Source organism: Pleurodeles waltl, chromosome 1_2 (genome assembly GCF_031143425.1).
Source record: "Pleurodeles waltl isolate 20211129_DDA chromosome 1_2, aPleWal1.hap1.20221129, whole genome shotgun sequence".
Taxonomy (NCBI): Eukaryota; Metazoa; Chordata; class Amphibia; order Caudata; family Salamandridae; genus Pleurodeles; species Pleurodeles waltl.
Genome location: NC_090437.1, coordinates 928,973,432 through 928,997,953, shown reverse-complemented (window position 1 = coordinate 928,997,953; position 24,522 = coordinate 928,973,432). Strand labels below are relative to the sequence as shown.

The window sequence follows — 24,522 nt, the reverse complement described above, 5'->3', positions numbered from 1 at the left end:
TGCGATACTGGTCCCTCGAGCGCGAAAGTTCTTTACCCCTCGCAGGTATTCAGTGTAGTGTAGTGTTTAGGAATCTTTGAACGGCCGGGTGATACTTGTAAAGCCCAAAACCTTGAAAGCCTTGATATCTGCACACTTTCCACATGTTCCGCTCACTCACACCAAAATACCTTACGCGTGCTTTATCAATGACCACATAATACGCGCAAAATATTTGCTTTTAACGTCTAACGGGGAACCCTCTGCATCACTTATCTCTATTTATCACAAAGAGTTTTCTTGTGCTGTACATTTAAACTGGAGCCTCCCTAGGAACAGCAGACAGAGCTGGCTGGAACGTTTAAATGGATTTCATGGCCTGGTAATTACTTTGCGACATATTCCATTGCCTAATTATTTGCTCACTGTACGTTTTCATACAGGAATCAACCATATGAAATCAGTCCTGGGCCCTCCCCAAAAGGACAAGTCAGTCCTGTCTTCGCAGGCGAGCACTTATAACAACGCTTGATGGGTGTGTTAAGTCAGGAGTGGAAAGGGAAGTTGAAATGTTGTTACACTTTGCCTTCCTGTTGGTGCATATGAGTGCCATGACACTTGCTGTCACGTTTGAATACTTATCTTTCTCTCAGCAACAATAAAAACAGATTTGAACCATATTATCTGAAGCAATAAATAAGGCTTCTGAGTGTGCGGTTAAGATGGAATGCGGGCAGGGTGCTTAGCTCATGCCATGGAGGGGAGTTGTCAGCATCGTAGAGAGGCTCATGTAAATGTATTGCGAGAGACACTGGATTGGCCTTCGGTGCTATCGGTGAGGAGAATATAATAAAACTTGCTGGAAAGAATGGGGATATTTATTAAGTTGCGCAGAAGAGCAAGTGGCGCATGTATTTCCCTGAATAAAAGCATAGGTAGACCTTGCAGTCTCTTGCCGTGGTGAACACTGGTTCGTCAAGATGCTGTTTCGGCCAAAATAACAGGAATCTACACCAAGAGTGCCGCCGAGTGTGGGTGGCACCAAGAGGCATTGCCTCAAAGTGTGGGTTTTATAAACGTTTTTAGTCAGTCAGCACAAAGTAGGGGACGATCTGTTCGTCCCTGGCACCGTAATAATTGTGTAGTTGTGCTGTTGTTGTGTTTAGTGCTGTTGTTTTGTCTGGGTACAATGCTGTTAGAGAGTTACACATTTACACATTGCCTTCGAGGCCTTTAAAGCCATCCTGCTTGCATGAGGGCATTCCATCTTGCTAACTGCTTTGTGTGCTGTAGTGGGATTCCAGTAGTTTGGTTTGTGTCTCCAAATTAGGTTGCCAATGTCAAGGAATTAAAGTTGTGTTTACTGCTCTTAGAAAATAAAAGCACACCAAACGCCCACAGTGTGATAGATATGCCCAGACAGGAGTACTGTGCTCACTGTGCCATAGGACTCAAGCTATACTTCATTGACACAAACTAGGTTTAAACCAGTCTGGGGTTGCTTACGTTCTCATCAAACCTGGCCTGGGTGTTTGGGCTGGACTGCTGGTATTTGAGCAACACCAAGACTGATTTGTTCGCGGCAGGCCTTTGTCTAAAGTGGCACAATAGATGAAAAAGGATGAACTGGAATCTGTCCTGAGCAATCATCAGGGCTGAGATTCCTTGAAGCATTTCTTCCCTCACCTTGTTGTTTGTTGCACTGGAGAGCAACCCGAATACTGTATTACTTGCATGAGACAGTGGCATTGATGTTTCTTGTGTGTTCTGCACTCCTTTTAGTATGATAGAACTATGCACCAAGGATTTAAGTGGTTTGTGGAAAGGTGATGGTATGACCATGTATTATAAGGAATAAAGTACCCCCTGCCATTCATGGTAAGGGTGCTGAAAATCACTTCAGAGTTCTGCAAACTTATAAAGGAACTTGGCCTTTAGCCACATACGTCTATATAGTCATAGAACCCCTCTGTGACTTGTAGTATCCCTATAATATACAACAGTGGTACTTTATCGCATATATGTTCTCAACTGATATGCATCTTTTCCTTTACATCCATGCACATGGAGGCATTAAGACATTACCAACCTTTTCATTTGAGGAAAGAGCAGGAGTGTGAGATCTAGAGTACTGCTGATGGCTAAATTCCACTGCCACTGCAGCTTTGGAATGGGTTGTGACCCTTCAGTATGATACATCCTAGAGATATTGTTTTAGGGCATATAGTGCTAAGGTGGCTGGGGTGTAAATAAGCTGAAGCGTCTGAAGCTCTGACCATGACAAAAGAGCGTTTGCACGGGGCCCTGTTGGATTAGTGCAGGCGCCATTTCAGTTCTCTTTGAACCCCCACAGAATATAATAACTGTAACACTCTCTTTGGTCTCATCACTCTGTATAAACCTAGAAACTTAGAAACTATGACCATGTGATGCGTTGATGATCCTAAATGTCCCTTATGATCGCCTGCCTGTTGTTTTAAATTGTTGTTTTTCGAATATCTACAATAAATACACTGTTGTAAATTTCTGTCAGAGAGTATCCTTGTAGATTTCAAGCATTCCACAAATAAACAAACAAACCACATTCCATAATGCGAATAAAATTAGAAGAAAACCGTATATTTGAATTTATATTTTTGCCTGTTTAAGTGAAAGCAATTTTGCCTCTATCTTTCAATTGGTTTATGAAATTTCAAAATTTTCTTCTGTTTATCAGTGTGTTAATGTTTGTTGGTTACACGTGTCTTGAAGCTACTTTATATGGCATATTTTCCAGGTACCTCAAGCGTGGCCAGAGCATGGAGCGGGACCTTTGATGAGCTTCTCGGCAAGCAGATTGGCGAGTTTTTCAGAACCTACTTCAGAATGAATTCCACTGGCCTAGCAGAATACCCAGACTTTTTTGCTGTATTCCTTATATTATTACTGTCAGGTAAATGGTGGACTAACATTGTTCTTGCATAAGTCTCACAATGATTAGTCTGTATGGATAATTTGTAAGGAGATGTTCTTTGTTCAAAAAGGAGTTTTGTATAACATAACCTTATATCCCACTGCTGAGGGCTATACTGGTTGTTAAAGGCCCTGGACCCCAGTTATAGGCCCGAACTGCAGTGCCTTTAATAACAGGTATAGACTGCGGCATAAGGGCTATAAGCCTATTAGAGCTTACCATCCACTAAGAGTAGACTATTCTAAATTAAAAAGGGAGAAACATGAAGACAAAGTTTGGAATGTAGGAGACCAGGCGTTTACTAGCCATTACAAGCCCAGAGCTACTCCGTTATTTTCAATGAAGGTCTCAAAATTCCAAAGTTCTAATAAAAATCTTATCATTTGTTAGCCCACATTGTTATCAAAGTGCCCACAAGTTGTTTAATGTGTGGTTCATTCCTGGGGACGAGGAACCCCACGTGATTGATCCCTGCGGAATGCTTCCATTATCAAGTTCCCATGCAAATTGGATGTTAAGGCTGGTGATATTATAGTCATTGAGTTACTGGTTTTGTAAGGTCTTTGGATGTTGCTTCCTGGCTCGTTGCAGCACTTATGAGTCAGATAATGAGGCTCATGAATTTTCCCTCTGGTCGCAGCAGTGCCCATTCAAGTTGCCCCCTTCGAGGTCTGTCACATCAAACCGGAAACCCAATGTACACAAGCAAATGAGACAGAACCAGGCCCCTTCCTGAAGTGGGTTAGTCCTCATGATGTTTGGATGAGCATCTAGAGAGTTCTAGAATCAATTGTACAGTGCCACTTAAGATGTTTAATAAAGTTTATCAGACAAAAGAGAAAATGTGATGTGTAAATAAATGGCTTCAGAGCTAGACCATTTTGCACCAAGATTAGCTTCATAGATGCCATATGAAATGGGGAGGGATATTAGTTTCCTGCGACCTTTATTCCTAAGCAGCAGAAATATCACAAAATAAGGTGCAGGCTTTTTAAACGTGCTACAGACTACTTTTTGGAAAAAACCCTCATAACCACATTTATCTGGCCGTCACCAGTAAAAACGGGGCAAAACAAATTTATTGTCTTACTTTGTAAGGGTAAAAAAATGAAAAAGATATGTGTCTCTCTGAACTTACTGTTAATGGGCCTAGTCAACTTTTGCATATGTGCAGGCTTTATGAAATATTAACCACCACCTTTGTTGCTACTCAACCCCATTATTGTTACTCCATAGGTCTCAAGGAGGTCGGGAGTGGGCATGTCTTATTGCATTATTGGCTCTTACTCAAGCTAATTCTGATGTTCTCTTTACAAGCATGGAAGGTTACTTAAAGTGACTCATAAATTCACCATACTGATCCCCAAAGGTCAGTAATAAAAGTGCAATGTGAATTACGTCACCAAGTGGACATTAAGGCCCATATTTATACTTTTTTAGCGCCGCATTTGCGTCATTTTTTGATGCAAAAGCAGCGCAAAATTAAAAAAATACAATTGTATTTTGTAATTTTGCGCCGCTTTTGCATCAATGAATGGCGCAAATGCTGCGCTAAAAAAGTAAAAATATGGGCCTAAGGGCCTTATTGTAAGTTCTTTGTGTGCTTTGCTAGGCCAGCGGCAAACAGAGCACCCAAACTTCTTTTTCTAAAACAAACCTCCAAACTGGAGAGCTGTTTAAAAAAATAATAATAATAATAACTAATGTCCCTAATGGGCTGGGAGATTTCCTCCCGTGCACTGAGTACATGTGAGGTTGTCCGGCCTCGAAATAATATGTTGTGTAAGGGGCCAGGAAACACACTGTGGTAGTAGCTATGGAAGCCGTTCCCTAAATAGGAAGGGGTTTTCAATTCCATGATGGCCACCAAATGGCAGTTGCTGACTTGTCCTGTGTGTATGGAGGATGTATGTAGTATTTGTATAGCACACACCTTACCGAAAAGGCAGCGAAGTTATATATGGAGTAAAAGGCAATCTTACTGTCAACTAGTGATAGGAGAGGTAGTTGGCAATTGGATTGTTACTGCATCGTGATGTAGTGTTCTTTGAAAAAGAGAGTCTTTAACTCTCATAAATTGAAGCACTGATGGGGTTGTCCTTATAGATAAAGGCATGCTGTTCCAGGTCCTAGGTGTATAGATACAATATGTTTCTCATTGTGTTCCTGACTGGGTAGCTGCAGGATCTCCACAATTGTAAACACTGCTTCCTCCACCTTTAAATGTAGCTGGCGAACTGAGGGATGGGTGAATAGGACAGCTGTATATTTTTATGGCTGGCCCATCACCACCCATCCCTGAATTAAGTACTGAGTGTCTTTACAAATTGGTAAAATATTTGCCAATTTCAGGCACATCACTGGGCATTGCATTGTTAATTCTTCGAGGCCTGTTTGTTTTACATCCTATTTTCTCATTGTGAATACTACGGAATAGGCAATTGATATCCAGTTTGATGGGATGCACCTTTTTGATTAAGCCTCTGAGGAAGTTCCCTTCCACTAGAAAAATAGAAAAAATCATTGCAGCAAATGATTTAAAGGTTATAGCACCTGCTTGTTGCAAAAGCTATTTCTCCAAGCACCTTGTTTAGCCTTACAGTGACAGGCAAATCTCTAAAGCAAAATCTCAACTCAAGTTGCCTGATAATTTGGTTAGAGAAACACAGGTGACAGACAGTGAGGAAAGTGTGTGGATAAGCAAATGTTACAGCTGAGGCCATGTGAGGCTTGTGTTAAGAATACCACTGGAAGTAGGAACACTCATTAAGCTTGTGGCCATTGGATGTTTGCATGTTTCTAGGCACATAACTATTTCATGCTGTATTTGCAAGACAACATTTATGGATGGTGCAGCACAATTTCCCCTTTGCCACTCGTGGCTAAGGAAAGCCATGAGAGGTAACAGGGAAAACTGTGAACCAGTTTCCTGCAGCCTGCCATCCAGCCTTTCCAGAACTGATATCTGGCTGCAGGCAAAAAGTTGAAGTATATACTTCGTTAAAGTTGGGAAAAGCAGGGGATGTTTGCCCACTTTCACAAAGCTTGAAGTTTTCCAAAGCTGTAGGCCTAAACAGACTCTATATTCATAAAACAACAATTCACACAAAAAACTATGATTTACTTTTATAGCACTTCTGAAATTCATGAGTAAGTCAGGAGCAATGCCAACTCTGGTATGTCGCAGTAATTCATGAACCAGTCAGGCCCAAAGTTTCTTTTTACAGTACCTTGTGTTTGAAATACCTCAAATGAAGGAATGTTCTTCACAAACACTCCCTGTTACCTGGAGCTGGATCCCCACTTTATCAAATACCTGCAATAGAACCAAAAATAACATTAGTAAAACTGATGATGGTTACGTTCTTTTGTAGGCCTTCTATCATTTGGAGTGAAAGAATCTGCGTGGGTAAACAAAGTCTTCACAGCCATCAACGTCCTCGTCCTCATCTTTGTTATGATTGCGGGTTTTGTCAAAGGGGACATCGGAAACTGGAAAATAAGTGAAGAATTTCTCAAAAATCTCACGGCTGAAACTGAGTAATATAAGCATGTTTCCTTTTATTTCACATTTGTTTCCAACGGTGCATGTTTTCTTTTACTGATTTGGGGCAGAAGACGAGTGTTTTATAGGAATTAATCTGGATGTCGTCACTGAAACATTCTTCACAATGGGCAAAAACAAACTGTTATGAGGCTCTGGTGGTCCAAGGATGGTGTAATTGTATACCTCCTAATTACAAACAGTAACGCCAGTTGGAACCCTTGGCTCATTTTGATGCAGAGTGTGCTGATTACATCACAAGGGGACTTGCTCTCGCCATATGAGTTCAGTTTGCTTCTGTAGGGAGACATCCAAGGCCTTCTGTGAGATGCTGAGTGGGACATTTTTACACTAACTGCTGTGACTGTGGAGGGTGAGGCAGGAGTTGTCAGGATTGGAGGCATTTGAGGAGGTGAGGTTGCAGAAGTCACTATATAATTTTTATCAGAGGCCCTACGGTAGAAGGTAAGGTGGATTGTGATTATTTGTATTGGGTGGGAGGGTCGGACAGGGTGAAGATCTCAGCGTTACTAACATGATTGTATTTTTTGTGCAAAATGAATTACTGACTTGGGTCCCCGGCGATGGTGTGGAGCTTACGGGAATGAAAGACCCAAATTCGCTTTCAGTGCCCACTCAGGAACCATGAATGATAATATTTGAAAATGATCAAAACAGACCTTCGTAAAACTCAAAATGCAGCTATAAATTCCATAACAATATCCATCAATCGAGAACATGAAACTTAAAAAGGTACCACCAGCTACTCTTTTTACTTTGGTTACCTAATTTTGGGTTCTAATATTTTCCACCAGTAGGGGTCTACAACAAAAACTGTCATTTTGTGCCCCCTTAGCTGTGAAGCCTAAGTGCTCGAAATTAATATCACAAGATTTAAGGAAGTCGTGTCAGGAGTCTTGAAATGGCAAGGCTCCGCGTAGTCTCAGATCGGAAAACCCTTCAGCATATTATACCAATGGACCAACAGCCCACAATGCAACACTTCCCTTACCTTATTTCCCGATTAGAAATGTATCCGCGAAATACAATTGTAGACAGTAATACATTATTAACAAAAGTACACAACCTCAAATAACTGACCTTGTTAACGGCATACACTGGATGTAATGTCCAAGGCAATAGGCCTGACTTTAACGTGCTAATACATGCTAAAAAAGGCATTCACAAATGTTGTTTGCATGCATTAGTACAATAAAGAACAGATATTCTTGAAAAAAATTGATTTCAGCTTGACGGATGCAGAGAGCTTGTCATCATCTTCAGCTTAACTGTACCTGCCATCCTATGATAAGCAGTTCCAGTCATGTCAGGTTCTACTGTGCACATAAATCTCAGACTGCGCTGTGGTGTTAAGGAAGGGTTTTATGGTGTATACGTGGAACATGGCATTCACTTTTCTTTATGCATAATCTTATCAGAGATGGTGAGATGTTCTTTGGAGTTCAGAGAGGATTTCAGACTGATGCAAAGTTTGCATATAGCACAGTCCCTCTTTAATCCGGTACAAGTGCTTGAAGAGTCTTTCACAAGGAAGCAATACTGTGAGCTGCTGCTAGTTGTCTCTTTTCAGTCATACAAAAGTGTTTGAAGGTTCTTTCACAACAATGTAGTACTGCAAGCTATTACTAGGTGTCCCTCTTGGGTATGACACAAGTCCATGCTGTACGCTCTCTAGTGCCCCGGGCCATTTCTAAAGGTCTGAAAGGAGACCACAACTAAATACCACTGTCCCTCCGCTTCAGAGAATTATGCCCAAGGCAGGTACCCTTAAACATCTCCTTTTGTTAAAATGTGGTATGGAACAATGGAAAAACTAGATTACACTTTAGAGCAGGACACAACATGGAGAGGTTGCAGTTTCAAAAGTTAAATTTGTGTATGCACTTTTGCGACTCTAATAATTTTTGCTACCTTTCTATGTGCTAAGTAAATTTGCCAGGGCTAGGATTAGAAGGTGATAGTTATTATCACAGCTATGAGTGCACCTCCTATATCTTCCGGTGAAAGTAAATGAAGATGTTCTTGTTAGACCTGACAGCCTTAGGGTAGTCACCCCTAACTTTTTGCCTGCCTCCCTCCACTTTTTGGACACTGTTTTTGCTGGTTTATAGATTCTGCGCACTTTACCCCTGCTAACCAGGGCTAAAGTGCATATGCTCTCTCCCCTAAAACATGGTAACCTGGAATCATACCTGATTGGACTATTAATTTACTTATAAGTCCCTAGTAAGGTGCACTTTATGTGCATAGGGCTGGTGAATTAAATGCTACTAGTGGGCCCGCAGCACTGGTTGTGCCACCCACTTAAGTAGCCCCTTTTCCTTGTCTCAGGCCTGCCATTGCAAGGCCTGTGTGTGCAGTTTCACTGCCACCTCGACTTGGCATTTAAAAGTACTTGCCAAGCCTAGAACTCCCCTTTTTCTACATATAAGTCACCCTTAATGTGTGCCCTAGGTAACCCCTAGAGCAGGGTGCTGTGTGGGTAAAAGGCAGGACATGTACCTGTGTAGTTATATGTCCTGGTAGTGTAAAACTCCTAAATTCGTTTTTACACTACTGTGAGGCCTGCTCCCTTCATAGGCTAACATTGGGGCTGCCCTCATACACTGTTGAAGTGGCAGCTGCTGATCTGACAGGAGCAGGAAGGTCATATTTAGTATGGCCAGAATGGTAATACAAAATCCTGCTGACTGGTGAAGTCGGATTTAATATTACTATTCTAGAAATGCCACTTTTAGAAAGTGAGCATTTCTTTGCACTTAAATCCTTCTGTGCCTTACAATCCACGTCTGGCTGGGCTTGGTTGACAGCTCCTTGTGCATTCCCTCAGACACACCCCAAACACAGGGTACTCAGCCTCACTTGCATACATCTGCATTTTGAATGGGTCTTCCTGGGCTGGGAGGGTGGAGGGCCTGCTCTCACACAAAGGACTGCCACACCCCCTACTGGGACCCTGGCAGACAGGATTGAACTGAAAGGGGACCTGGTGCACTTCTTAGCCACTCTTTGAAGTCTCCCCCACTTCAAAGGCACATTTGGGTATAAAACAGGGCCTCTGCCCTACCTCATCAGACACTTGCTGGAGAAGAAACCTGAACCAGAAACTACATCCTGCCAAGAAGAACTGCCTGGCTGCTCAAAGGACTCACCTGCCTGCTTTCTACAAAGGACTGCTGCCTTGCTGTTGCCCTGCTGCCTTGCTGAACTCTTGTCTGGCTGTGAAAGTGCTCTCCAAGGGCTTGGATAGAGCTTGCCTCCTGTTCCTTGAAGTCTCAGGACCAAAAAGACTTCTCTCTTTTACTTGGACGCTCCGTGCGCCGAAAATTTCGACGCACAGCTTGTTTCGCGGCGAGAAAAACGCCGCACTCCGACGCTGATCGACGCGATGCTCTTGGGACGATCGAAGATCCGACGCACGGCCTCGCAAGGACAACGCCGCCCGACCTCTAGAGGAGAAATCGACGCAACGCCTGCCGTGAGATCGTAATTTCAACGCGCAGCCCCGCAGATCGAAGTCTAGAGGAGAAATCGACGCGACGCCTGCCGTGAGATCGTAATTTCGACGCGCAGCCCCGCAGACCGACGCGCCGCCGGAGAACAAGCAGGAAAATCCACGCACAGACCCGGGACATCTGGTAATCCCCGCGATCCACAGAAAGAGACTGTCCGCGCGCCGGAAAACGACGCCCGACTTCCCCGCGTGGAAAATAACGACGCAAGTCCGTGTGTGCTGGGGAGAAATCGACACACACACCCTTTTTTCACGCACCTCTTCTCTTGTGGCCCTCTGAGGAGATTTTTCCACGCTAAACCAGGTACTTGTGCTTGAAAGAGACTTTGTTTATATTCTAAAGACTTAAGACACTTTATATCACTTTTCAGTGATATCTCTACAATTATCCTGATAAATATTATATATTTTTCTAAACACTGTGTGGTGTATTTTTGTGGTGCTATATGGTGGTATTGTATGATTTATTGCACAAATACTTTACACATTGCCTTCTAAGTTAAGCCTGACTGCTCGTGCCAAGCTACCAGAGGGTGGGCACAGGATAATCTTGGATTGTGTGTGACTTATCCTGACTAGAGTGAGGGCTTTTGCTTGGACAGGGGGTAACCTGACTGCCAACCAAAAACCCCATTTCTAACATTGGTGATCAGCGGTGAGGATAGGACTTGTATTTGTGCAGTGACATACAGTAGCTAAGTATTTCACTACCTACCCACAGTTGAAGGTCAACTTGGTTTTTATCTCTTTTTGAAAACCCGATATTTTTCCTGACAATTTTCAAAAACTAAATCCTCACTCAACATGTCTCTGACTGGGTCTCAGACAGGGGACTTTGACCTAGTCCAGTTGGATGCATATACGGTCAAACAACTAAGAGGATTCTGCAGGGCATTGAGGGTACCCACCCATGGGGCCTCCAGAAAGGAGGACTTTCAATTGGCGCTGAGGGCCTGGGCAGAAGCCCATTTAGAGGATGATGAGGAAGAGGAGCCAGAACATGGCCCCTCAGAGGAATTTTCACTATCTGTGGATGGTGTTACCACTGCAATTGTGCCCCCTTCCAGACCAGGGAGCAGTGTCTCTATGCAAAGCCTGACCGCAGAGGAAAGGAGAGAGGAAAGGGAGTTCCAATTGCAAATGGCAAAACTGAAAATTGAGGCTCAACAGGAGGAGAGGAGGGCAGAGAGAGAAGCCAAACAAGCTGAGGCTGAAAGAGCAGCCAAACAGATTGAAGCTGAAAGAACAGCCAAACAGATTCAAGCAGAAGTTAAAAGGGCAGCCAAACAAGCAGAAGCTGAAAGAGCAGCCAAACAGGTGGAAGCTGAAAGAGCTTTGGCTGAAAAGAAACTATTGTTGGCTCATGAACTGAGTCTCAAGGAGCTGGAGATCAAGGCGAGACAGTCTGAATCCAGCAATAATGGTGGCAGCATACAGACAGGACCTGCTGGAGAAAAGAAGGTTCGTATACCCAAAAATGTGGTGCCCAGTTTTGTGGTGGGAGATGACATAGATAAATGGTTAGCTGCTTATGAAGTTGCACTAAGGGCTCATGAGGTTCCTGAAGGGCAATGGGGGGTAGCTATGTGGGGTTATGTGCCGCCATTGGGGAGGGACACACTTCTCACATTGGATCAACCTGATCAAAACACATACCCACTTCAGAAAGCCACTTTACTTGCCAAGTTTGGGCTGACCCCTGAGGGATACCGTCAGAGGTTCAGGGACAGCACCAAACAAACCACACAAACATGGGTAGATTTCTTTGATTTCTCCAGTAAGGCACTGAATGGATGGGTGCGGGGCAACAAAGTAGCAGATTATAAAGGTTTATATGACTTGATTCTGAGAGAGCATATGCTTAATACTACTTATACAGAGTTGCGCCAGCACCTAGTGGATAGTAAGCTGACTGATCCCAGGAAGCTTGCTGAGGAGGCGGACCTCTGGGTTAGCACCAGAGTGTCCAAGAAGGTACCTGGGGGGGGACTCCCACAAAGGTGGTCAGGGTTCCCAACAGAAGAAAGAGGGGGGAGAAAAACTTGCAGATAAGGAACTCTCCAAAGGCCCCCAAAAGAATTCCCAGGGAGGGGGTGGCAACCCTTCCTTTTCCAAATTTGGGAAAAAGCCAGGGACATATGACAGGTCAGGGAAATCTAGCCCCAAATGCATGGAGTGTTACCAGTATGGTCACTACAAAGGCGATCCACAGTGCCCAAAGAGGGCACCGTCCACTACCGGACAGGCACCTGGGTTGACTAGTGTAGCGCTCAGGGGGGAGATGGACCCAAGTAGCTTTGGGGAGCAGGTAGAGATTTCCCTAGTGTCCCTGGGAGAAGGAGAAATGGTGCCCAAGGCCCACATGCCCAAAAATACTTCCAAGTACCGGCAGTGGGTCACCATTGATGGGCAGAAGGTGGAGGCTCTGCGTGACACAGGAGCCAGTATGACTACTATCAAGAGTTAGATGGTGTCAACAGAGCAGATAGTACCTAATACATTCCACCAGGTCAGAGTCGCTGACAATCGCGAGAGTCACCTACCGGTGGCTCTGGTTCCCTTTGAGTGGGGGGGGGTCTCTGGTACTCTGAAAGTAGCTGTGAGTCCTGCCATGCCTGTAGATTGTCTGTTAGGCAATGATCTTGAGCACACTGCTTGGAAAGAAGTGGAGCTCAGGTCTCACCTGGAGATGTTAGGGTTACCTGAGTGGGTCTGCATGACCACACGGTCCATGGCTGACCGAGATGGAAGTCAAGGGCATCTGGAGCCTGGAACGATGGGCCAGAGAGCTGCCAGGAGGAGGGACGAGGGGCACGGGAAACCGGCCCCAGAAGTTCCCACAGTGGCTGACGGGGTGTAGGAGGCTGGACTGGCTTGTAGTGAGTACCAAGGGGTACTTGCACCTTGCACCAGGCCCAGTTATCCCTTATTAGTGTATAGGGTGTCTAGCAGCTTAGGCTGATAGATAATGGTAGCTTAGCAGAGCAGCTTAGGCTGAACTAGGAGACGTGTGAAGCTACTACAGTACCACTTAGTGTCATATGCACAATATCATAAGAAAACACAATACACAGTTATACTAAAAATAAAGGTACTTTATTTTTATGACAATATGCCAAAGTATCTTAGAGTGTACCCTCAGTGAGAGGATAGGAAATATACACAAGATATATATACACAATAGCAAAAATATGCAGTATAGTCTTAGAAAACAGTGCAAACAATGTATAGTTACAATAGGATGCAATGGGGAAACATAGGGATAGGGGCAACACAAACCATATACTCCAAAAGTGGAATGCGAACCACGAATGGACCCCAAACCTATGTGACCTTGTAGAGGGTCGCTGCGACTATTAGAAAATAGTGAGAGTTAGAAAAATAACCCTCCCCAAGACCCTGAAAAGTGAGTGCAAAGTGCACTAAAGTTCCCCTAAGGACAAAGAAGTCGTGTTAGAGGAATAATGCAGGAAAGACACAAACCAGCAATGCAACAACTGTGGATTTCCAATCTCGGGTACCTGTGGAACAAGGGGACCAAGTCCAAAAGTCACAAGCAAGTCGGAGATGGGCAGATGCCCAGGAAATGCCAGCTGCGGGTGCAAAGAAGCTTCTACTGGACAGAAGAAGCTGAGGTTTCTGCAGGAACGAAAAGGGCTAGAGACTTCCCCTTTGGTGGACGGATCCCTCTCGCCTTGGAGAGTCGTGCAGAAGTGTTTTCCCGCCGAAAGGACGCCAACAAGCCTTGCTAGTCGCAAATCGTGCGTTTGGCGTTTTTGGATGCTGCTGGGGCCCAGGAGGGACCAGGAGGTCGCAAATTGGACCTGAAGAGAGAGGGGACGTCGAGCAAGACAAAGAGCCCTCACTGAAGCAGGTAGCACCCGGAGAAGTGCCAGAAACAGGCACTACGAGGATGCGTGAAACGGTGCTCGCCGAAGTTGCACAAAGGAGTCCCACGTCGCCGGAGACCAACTTAGAAAGTCGTGCAATGCAGGTTAGAGTGCCGTGGACCCAGGCTTGGCTGTGCACAAAGGATTTCCGCCGGAAGTGCACAGGGGCCGGAGTAGCTGCAAAGTCGCGGTTCCCAGCAATGCAGCCCAGCGAGGTGAGGCAAGGACTTACCTCCACCAAACTTGGGCTGAAGAGTCACTGGACTGTGGGGGTCACTTGGACAGAGTCGCTGGATTCGAGGGACCTCGCTCGTCGTGCTGAGAGGAGACCCAAGGTACCGGTAATGCAGCTTTTTGGTGCCTGCGGTTGCAGGGGGAAGATTCCGTCGACCCACGGGAGATTTCTTCGGAGCTTCTGGTGCAGAGAGGAGGCAGACTACCCCCACAGCATGCACAAGCAGGAAAACAGTCGAGAAGGCGGCAGGATCAGCGTTACAGAGTTGCAGTAGTCGTCTTTGCTACTATGTTGCAGGTTTGCAGGCTTCCAGCACGGTCAGCAGTCGATTCCTTATCAGAAGGTGAAGAGAGAGATGCAGAGGAACTTGGATGAGCTCTTGCATTCGTTATCTAAAGTTTCCCCAGAGACAGAGACCCTAAATAGCCAGAAAAGAGGTTTGGCTACCTAGGAGAGAGGATAGGCTACTAACACCTGAAGGAGCCTATCAGCAGGAGTCTCTGACGTCACCTGGTGGCACTGGCCACTCAGAGCAGTCCAGTGTGCCAGCAGCACCTCTGTTTCCAAGATGGCAGAGGTCTGGAGCACACTGGAGGAGCTCTGGACACCTCCCAGGGGAGGTGCAGGTCAGGGGAGTGGTCACTCCCCTTTCCTTTGTCCAGTTTCGCGCCAGAGCAGGGGCTAAGGGGTCCCTGAACCGGTGTAGACTGGCTTATGCAGAATTGGGCACATCTGTGCCCAAGAAAGCATTTCCAGAGGCTGGGGGAGGCTACTCCTCCCCTGCCTTCACACCATTTTCCAAAGGGAGAGGGTGTCACACCCTCTCTCAGAGGAAGTTCTTTGTTCTGCCATCCTGGGCCAGGCCTGGCTGGACCCCAGGAGGGCAGATGCCTGTCTGAGGGGTTGGCAGCAGCAGCAGCTGCAGTGAAACCCCAGGAAGGGCAGTTTGGCAGTACCAGGGTCTGTGCTACAGACCACTGGGATCATGGGATTGTGCCAACCATGCCAGGATGGCATAGAGGGGGCAATTCCATGATCATAGACATGTTACATGGCCATATTCGGAGTTACCATTGTGAAGCTAAATATAGGTAGTGACCTATATGTAGTGCACGCGTGTAATGGTGTCCCCGCACTCACAAAGTTCAGGGAATTGGCTCTGAACAATGTGGGGGCACCTTGGCTAGTGCAAGGGTGCCCTCACACTAAGTAACTTTGCACCTAACCTTTACCAGGTAAAGGTTAGACATATAGGTGACTTATAAGTTACTTAAGTGCAGTGTAAAATGGCTGTGAAATAACGTGGACGTTATTTCACTCAGGCTGCAGTGGCAGGCCTGTGTAAGAATTGTCAGAGCTCCCTATGGGTGGCAAAAGAAATGCTGCAGCCCATAGGGATCTCCTGGAACCCCAATACCCTGGGTACCTCAGTACCATATACTAGGGAATTATAAGGGTGTTCCAGTAAGCCAATGTAAATTGGTAAAAATGGTCACTAGCCTGTTAGTGACAATTTGGAAAGAAATGAGAGAGCATAACCACTGAGGTTCTGATTAGCAGAGCCTCAGTGAGACAGTTAGTCACTACACAGGTAACACATTCAGGCACACTTATGAGCACTGGGGCCCTGGGTTACCAGGGTCCCAGTGACACATACAACTAAAACAACATATATACAGTGAAAAATGGGGGTAACATGCCAGGCAAGATGGTACTTTCCTACACAACCCCCCCCCCAAACGAAGGACAATAAGACTAGCCATGACCTGATGAGTCTTCATTGTCTAAGTGGAAATATCTGGAGAGTCCATCTGCATTGGAGTGGCTACTCCCAGGTCTATGTTCCACTGTATAGTCCATTCCCTGTAGGGATATGGACCACCTCAACAATTTAGGATTTTCACCTTTCATTTGTTTTAGCCAAAGTAGAGGTTTGTGGTCTGTCTGAACAATGAAGTGAGTGCCAAACAGGTATGGCCTCAACTTCTTCAGAGCCCAGACCACAGCAAAGGCCTCCCTCTCAATGGCAGACCAACGCTTTTCTCTAGGGGTCAACCTCCTACTAATAAAAGCAACAGGTTGATCCTGGCCCTCAGAATTAAGTTGTGATAGGACTGCCCCTTCTCCTAATTCAGATGCATCAGTTTGGACATAGAATTTTTTAGAGTAACAAGGGCTTTTCAGGACAGGTGCAGAGCACATGGCCTGCTTCAGCTCCTCAAAAGCTTTCTGACAGCTTGCTGTCCATAATACCTTTTTAGGCATTTTCTTGGATGTGAGGTCATTAAGAGGGGCTGCAATGGAGCCATAGTTCTTAATGAACCTCATGTAATACCCAGTGAGGCCTAGGAAGGCTCTCACCTGAGTCTGAGTGGTAGGGGGAACCCAATCAATAATAGCTTGGATTTTCCCCTGAAGTGGTGCAATCTGTTCCCCACCAACAAGGTGTCCCAGATAAACCACCTTACCCTGCCCTATCTGGCACTTTGAAGCCTTGATAGTGAGGCCTGCCTTTTGCAGGGCCTCCAAAACTTTCCATAGGTGGACCAGGTGATCATCCCAGCTGGAGCTAAAGACAGCTATATCGTCCAAATATGCTGCACTGAAAGCTTCCAGCCCTTGCAGGACTGTGTTCACCAACCTCTGAAAAGTGGCAGGTGCATTTTTCAAACCAAAAGGCATTACAGTAAACTGGTAATGTCCTCCAATGGTAGAAAATGCAGTCTTAGGTTTAGCATCTTCTGACAATTTGATCTGCCAATACCCTGCAGTCAAATCAAAAGTGCTTAGATACTTGGCAGATGCCAGTGTATCTATAAGCTCATCTGCCCTGGGTATAGGGTGAGCATCAGTTTTGGTTACCAAGTTGAGACCTCTATAGTCTACACAAAACCGCATTTCCTTCTTTCCATCTTTAGAATTGGGTTTTGGTACCAGTACCACAGGAGAAGCCCATGGACTGTCAGAGTGCTCAACCACTCCTAGTTCCAACATTTTCTGAACTTCTTGCTTTATGCAGTCCCTGACATGGTCAGGCTGCCTATAGATCTTACTTTTGACAGGTAAACTGTCTCCAGTATCTATAGTGTGCTCACACCAAGAAGTGGTGCCTGGCACAGTAGAGAAGAGTTCTGAAAATTGTCCTAGGAGATTTATGCAATGGTATTTCTGCTCAGCAGTAAGACAATCTGCCAAAACTACACCTTCCACAAGAGCATCTTGTTCTGTGGAAGAAAAGAGATCAGGTAGAGAATCACTGTCTTCTTCCTGTCCCTCATCAGTTGCCATGAGCAGGGTGAGATCAGCCCTGTCATAGTAGGGTTTCAGGCGGTTGACATGGAGCACCCTAAGGGGACTCCTGGCAGTGCCTAAGTCAACTAAATAGGTGACTTCTCCCTTCTTTTCAACAATTGTGTGGGGACCACTCCATTTATCTTGGAGTGCTCTTGGGGCCACAGGCTCCAAGACCCACACTTTCTGCCCTGGTTGGTACTGAACCAAAACAGCCTTCTGATCATGCCATTGCTTCTGGAGCTCTTGGCTGGCCTGAAGGTTTTTACTGGCCTTTTTCATGTACTCAGCCATCCTTGATCTGAGGCCAAGTACATAATCCACAATATCCTGCTTAGGAACTTTTAAAGGTTGTTCCCAACCCTCCTTTACAAGTGTGAGTGGACCCCTAACAGGGTGTCCAAAAAGAAGTTCAAAGGGGCTGAAGCCCACTCCTTTTTGGGGTACCTCCCTGTATGCAAAAAGGAGGCATGGTAGAAGGATATCCCATCTCCTGCGGAGTTTTTCAGGGAGACCCATAATCATGCCTTTGAGAGTTTTATTAAATCTCTCCACCAGTCCATTTGTTTGTGGATGATAGGGTGTTGTGAACTTGTATGTTACACCACACTCCTTCCACATGGCCTTTAAGTATGCAGACATGAAATTGCTTCCCCTGTCTGATACTACTTCCTTTGGGAAGCCCACCCTGGAAAATATTCCCAGGAGGGCCTTTGCCACTGCAGGAGCTGTAGTGGTCCTTAAAGGAATAGCTTCAGGATATCTTGTGGCATGGTCCACTACAACCAAGATAAACCTATTGCCTGAAGCAGTAGGAGGGTCAAGGGGGCCAACTATGTCAACCCCTACCCTTTCAAAGGGAACCCCAACCACAGGCAGTGGGATAAGGGGTGCCTTTGGGGTGCCACCTGTCTTGCCACTGGCTTGACAGGTTTCACAGGACTTACAAAATTCCTTTGTGTCCTCAGACATCCTAGGCCAATGAAACAGGGGAACAAGCCTGTCCCAAGTTTTCATTTGTCCTAGATGCCCAGCTAAGGGAATGTCATGTGCCAGTGTTAGGAGGAACTTTCTGTACTCCTGAGGAATCACTAATCTCCTGGCAGCTCCAGGTTTAGGATCCCTATGCTCAGTGTACAAGAGGTTGTCCTCCCAGTAAACTCTGTGAGAGTCACTGACATCCCCATTAGCCTGTTTGACAGCTTGCTGTCTGAGACCCTCTAATGTGGGACAGGTTTGCTGTGCCACACTCAGCTCCTCTCTGGCAGGCCCCCCTTCACCCAAAAGCTCAGCAGTGTCTGCTTCCAGCTCCTCTGGTGTAGGTTCTGCACAGGGAGGGAATTCTTCTTCCTCAGAAGTAGAATCCACTGTAGAGGGAGGGATAGTAGGAAGTGGTTTGCATCTACTAGCCCTAGCTTTAGGGAGCACTTGGTCCATTGTTCCAGGATCCAAGCTTCCCTGTCCTTTTTGCTTTTTGGCCTGAGCCCTTGTCAAAGCAAAAATATGCCCTGGGATGCCCAGCATTGCTGCATGGGCCTCCAACTCCACATCTGACCAAGCTGATGTCTCCAAATCATTCCCTAATAGACAGTCTACAGGTAATTCTGAAGCTACCACAACTTTCTTTGGACCAGTTACCCCCCCCCCAGTTGAGATTTGCAACAGCCATGGGGTGGCTTTGTGTTATGTTGTGAGCATCGGTTACTTGGTACTGGTGTCCAAGTATGTGTTGTTCAGGGTGCACCAGTTTCTCAATCACCATTGTGACACTGGCACCTGTGTCCCTGTAGGCCTGGACCTCAACACCATTTATTAGGGGTAGTTGCTTGTACTTCTCCAAGTTATGGGGGCAAGCAACCAAAGTGGCTAAATCAATAGCCCCTTCAGAGACTAAAGTAGCCTCTGTGGTCTCCCTAATCAGACCAACCCCAACTAAGTTACCAATAGTGAGCCCAGCTACTCCCTTGGATTGGCTATTAGTAGGTTTGCTCCCACCACCACTGCTATTAGTAGGGACACTAGGTGTAGCAGTAGGGGTTGTAGTGGTAGGAGCAGTGGTGCCTTTCTTTGGACAACTGGGATCTGTTGTCCAATGGCCTTTTATTTTACATAAATAGCACCATGGTTTCTTTTCCTTGTTCTGATTAAAAGAGGATTTGGGCCCACCACCCCCACCAGAGTGTTTTTGTGGGCCTGATGAAGACTCATTTTTAGATTTGTCCCCACCCTTGTCAGAAGACTTACCATCCTTCTTTTTGTTGCCATCTTTGTCACCCCCTGTATGAACTTTTCTGTTCACTCTTGTTCTGACCCATTTGTCTGCCTTCTTTCCCAATTCTTGGGGAGAGGTCAGATCAGAGTCCACCAAGTACTGGTGCAACAACTCAGACACACAATTATTAAGAATATGCTCTCTCAGGATTAAGTTATACAGGCTGTCATAATCAGTAACTTTACTGCCATGTAACCACCCCTCCAAGGCCTTCACTGAATGGTCAATGAAATCAACCCAGTCTTGTGAAGACTCCTTTTTGGTCTCTCTGAACTTTATCCTGTACTGTTCAGTGGTTAAGCCATAACCATCCAGGAGTGCATTCTTAAGAACTTGGAAATTATTAGCATCATTTTCTTTCACAGTAAGGAGCCTATCCCTACCTTTTCCACTAAATGATAGCCATAGGATAGCAGCCCACTGCCTTTGAGGGACATCCTGTACAACACAGGCCCTCTCAAGTGCAGCAAACCACTTGTTAATGTCATCCCCCTCCTTATAAGGGGGAACTATCTTGTGCAGATTCCTGGAATCATGCTCTTTTGCAGGATGACTATGGGGAATACTGCTGCTGCCACCATGGGTATCTAAACCCAACTTCTGTCTTTCCTTCTCTAATTCAAAAGACTGTCTATCCAAATCCAGCTGTTGCTTTTTAAGCTTCAGTCTGGTTTGTTCCACCCTCAACTTATTGAGTTCCCTCTCTAACATTCTGTCATCAGGGTTGGTGGGAGGGACATTCCTAGAAACAGAGCTATGATGGGAATGAACAGAAGGAGACCTGTCCCTTACAGAAGCCACCCTAACAGCTTGGTTAACCGAAACATTACTACCAGTATGGTGAGAATAAATGCTTTTGCTATGATGGGAGACAACACTATTTATATGGTGTGGCTCATCATCATTACCATCTATGCTAGATTGTCTAGTAATGGGCAGGCTAGGAAGTTTATTTCCTGAATCTTTTCCTGGGGGAGTCCCTGAATCAGATTGAGAACTATTAGGTACTTTTTCAACAGATGAGGCACCTATGGCCTTATCCTGTTCTCTAAGCATGTTAAGTAACAGTTCCAAGGAAGGATTCTTCCCTACACTCAAACCTCTCTCTATACAGAGACTCCTTGCTCTTTTCCAGCTAAGGTTGTCATATGCAAGTTTGGACAGATCAACATTTTGGCCTGTGCCAGACATTTTTAGAGAGAGTTAAAGTGATAGAAAAAGAAAAAAAAAGTTTTCAGAACTTTTTGGAAAGACAGAAAAAACTTTTTTAACTTTTAAGAACTTTTTGAAAGTTTAGAGGTACTTTTCAGCACTTAGAAAAGAGTGAAAAGAGGAAATGCAAAACTTTTTGGCTATGTGTATATACACTGACCTTGTTTTGTATATTTTTCTCTTATGAAAAGTACAATGACAAGAGTGGTAAGTAGTCTCAAGCACTTATCCCACCACTGCACAACCAATGTAGGAGGCTGGACTGGCTTGTAGTGAGTACCAAGGGGTACTTGCACCTTGCACCAGGCCCAGTTATCCCTTATTAGTGTATAGGGTGTCTAGCAGCTTAGGCTGATAGATAATGGTAGCTTAGCAGAGCAGCTTAGGCTGAACTAGGAGACGTGTGAAGCTACTACAGTACCACTTAGTGTCATATGCACAATATCATAAGAAAACACAATACACAGTTATACTAAAAATAAAGGTACTTTATTTTTATGACAATATGCCAAAGTATCTTAGAGTGTACCCTCAGTGAGAGGATAGGAAATATACACAAGATATATATACACAATAGCAAAAATATGCAGTATAGTCTTAGAAAACAGTGCAAACAATGTATAGTTACAATAGGATGCAATGGGGAAACATAGGGATAGGGGCAACACAAACCATATACTCCAAAAGTGGAATGCGAACCACGAATGGACCCCAAACCTATGTGACCCTGTAGAGGGTCGCTGCGACTATTAGAAAATAGTGAGAGTTAGAAAAATAACCCTCCCCAAGACCCTGAAAAGTGAGTGCAAAGTGCACTAAAGTTCCCCTAAGGACAAAGAAGTCGTGTTAGAGGAATAATGCAGGAAAGACACAAACCAGCAATGCAACAACTGTGGATTTCCAATCTTGGGTACCTGTGGAACAAGGGGACCAAGTCCAAAAGTCACAAGCAAGTCGGAGATGGGCAGATGCCCAGGAAATGCCAGCTGCGGATGCCAAGAAGCTTCTACTGGACAGAAGAAGCTGAGGTTTCTGCAGGAACGAAAAGGGCTAGAGACTTCCCCTTTGGTGGACGGATCCCTCTCGCCTTGGAGAGTCGTGCAGAAGTGTTTTCCCGCCGAAAGGACGCCAACAAGCCTTGCTAGTCGCAAATCGTGCATTTGGCGTTTTTGGACGCTGCTGGGGCCCAGGAGGGACCAGGAGGTCGCAAATTGGACCTGAAGAGAGAGGGGACGTCGAGCAAGACAAAGAGCCCTCACTGAAGCAGGTAGCACCCGGAGAAGTGCCAGAAACAGGCACTACGAGGATGCGTGAAACGGTGCTCGCCGAAGTTGCACAAAGGAGTCCCACGTCGCCGGAGACCAACTTAGAAAGTCGTGCAATGCAGGTTAGAATGCCGTGGACCCAGGCTTGGCTGTGCACAAAGGATTTCCGCCGGAAGTGCACAGGGGCCGGAGTAGCTGCAAAGTCGCGGTTCCCAGCAATGCAGCCCAGCGAGGTGAGGCAAGGACTTACCTCCACCAAACTTGGGCTGAAGAGTCACTGGACTGTGGGGGTCACTTGGACAGAGTCGCTGGATTCGAGGGACCTCGCTCGTCGTGCTGAGAGGAGACCCAAGGGACGGGTAATGCAGCTTTTTGGTGCATGCGGTTGCAGGGGGAAGAGTCCGTCGACCCACGGGAGATTTCTACGGAGCTTCTGGTGCAGAGAGGAGGCAGACTACCCCCACAGCATGCACAAGCAGGAAAACAGTCGAGAAGGCGGCAGGATCAGCGTTACAGAGTTGCAGTAGTCGTCTTTGCTACTATGTTGCATGTTTGCAGGCTTCCAGCGCGGTCAGCAGTCGATTCCTTATCAGAAGGTGAATAGAGAGATGCAGAGGAACTCGGATGAGCTCTTGCATTCGTTATCTAAAGTTTCCCCAGAGACAGAGACCCTAAATAGCCAGAAAAGAGGGTTTGGCTACCTAGGAGAGAGGATAGGCTACTAACACCTGAAGGAGCCTATCAGCAGGAGTCTCTGACGTCACCTGGTGGCACTGGCCACTCAGAGCAGTCCAGTGTGCCAGCAGCACCTCTGTTTCCAAGATGGCAGAGGTCTGGAGCACACTGGAGGAGCTCTGGACACCTCCCAGGGGAGGTGCAGGTCAGGGGAGTGGTCACTCCCCTTTCCTTTGTCCAGTTTCGCGCCAGAGCAGGGGCTAAGGGGTCCCTGAACCGGTGTAGACTGGCTTATGCAGAATTGGGCACATCTGTGCCCAAGAAAGCATTTCCAGAGGCTGGGGGAGGCTACTCCTCCCCTGCCTTCACACCATTTTCCAAAGGGAGAGGGTGTCACACCCTCTCTCAGAGGAAGTTCTTTGTTCTGCCATCCTGGGCCAGGCCTGGCTGGACCCCAGGAGGGCAGATGCCTGTCTGAGGGGTTGGCAGCAGCAGCAGTGAAACCCCAGGAAGGGCAGTTTGGCAGTACCAGGGTCTGTGCTACAGACCACTGGGATCATGGGATTGTGCCAACCATGCCAGGATGGCATAGAGGGGGCAATTCCATGATCATAGACATGTTACATGGCCATATTCGGAGTTACCATTGTGAAGCTACATATAGGTAGTGACCTATATGTAGTGCACGCGTGTAATGGTGTCCCCGCACTCACAAAGTTCAGGGAATTGGCTCTGAACAATGTGGGGGCACCTTGGCTAGTGCCAGGGTGCCCTCACACTAAGTAACTTTGCACCTAACCTTTACCAGGTAAAGGTTAGACATATAGGTGACTTATAAGTTACTTAAGTGCAGTGTAAAATGGCTGTGAAATAACGTGGACGTTATTTCACTCAGGCTGCAGTGGCAGGCCTGTGTAAGAATTGTCAGAGCTCCCTATGGGTGGCAAAAGAAATGCTGCCGCCCATAGGGATCTCCTGGAACCCCAATACCCTGGGTACCTCAGTACCATATACTAGGGAATTATAAGGGTGTTCCAGTAAGCCAATGTAAATTGGTAAAAATGGTCACTAGCCTGTTAGTGACAATTTGGAAAGAAATGAGAGAGCATAACCACTGAGGTTCTGATTAGCAGAGCCTCAGTGAGACAGTTAGTCACTACACAGGTAACACATTCAGGCACACTTATGAGCACTGGGGCCCTGGGTTACCAGGGTCCCAGTGACACATACAACTAAAACAACATATATACAGTGAAAAATGGGGGTAACATGCCAGGCAAGATGGTACTTTCCTACACGGGGCTCCTGAGGAGGAGGCTCCCGAGCCAACTGGGGAAAACATTGCCGCCCTAGGTGACTTACCTGAGCTTGCTGGCTGGCAAGTGGAGGGTGGACCCACCAGGGAGGAATTCTGTAAGGCGCAGAAAGAATGTCCCACTCTGGAAGGTTTGAGGAAACAAGCCTCAAACCAGGCAGCAGGCGACGCCTCTGGCGCTCACCACCTATATTGGGAGAATGATCTCCTCTACAGTGAGCCTAAGGTTCCGGCCTTTGGGGCAGCACGTATGCTGGTGGTCCCCCAATGTTACAGAACCTTCCTACTGGGTCTGGCTCACGACATTCCCCTGGCAGGACATTTGGGGTAGGACAAGACCTTTAACAGGCTTGTCA

The 24,522-nt window shown here is 46.1% G+C and overlaps 1 protein-coding gene across 3 annotated transcripts in view; it reads left to right on the top strand.

Annotated features, from left to right (window-relative positions):
- The window catches only part of SLC7A2 (solute carrier family 7 member 2), a 395,073-nt gene that overhangs the window by 234,530 nt on the left and 136,021 nt on the right, over positions 1-24,522 (top strand). For all 3 annotated transcript variants that reach the window (XM_069200480.1, XM_069200498.1, XM_069200491.1), the window contains 2 exons: positions 2,756-2,911; positions 6,307-6,472. In XM_069200480.1, the coding sequence (XP_069056581.1) occupies positions 2,756-2,911; positions 6,307-6,472 (322 nt within the window). The remainder of the gene's footprint in view (positions 1-2,755; positions 2,912-6,306; positions 6,473-24,522) is intronic.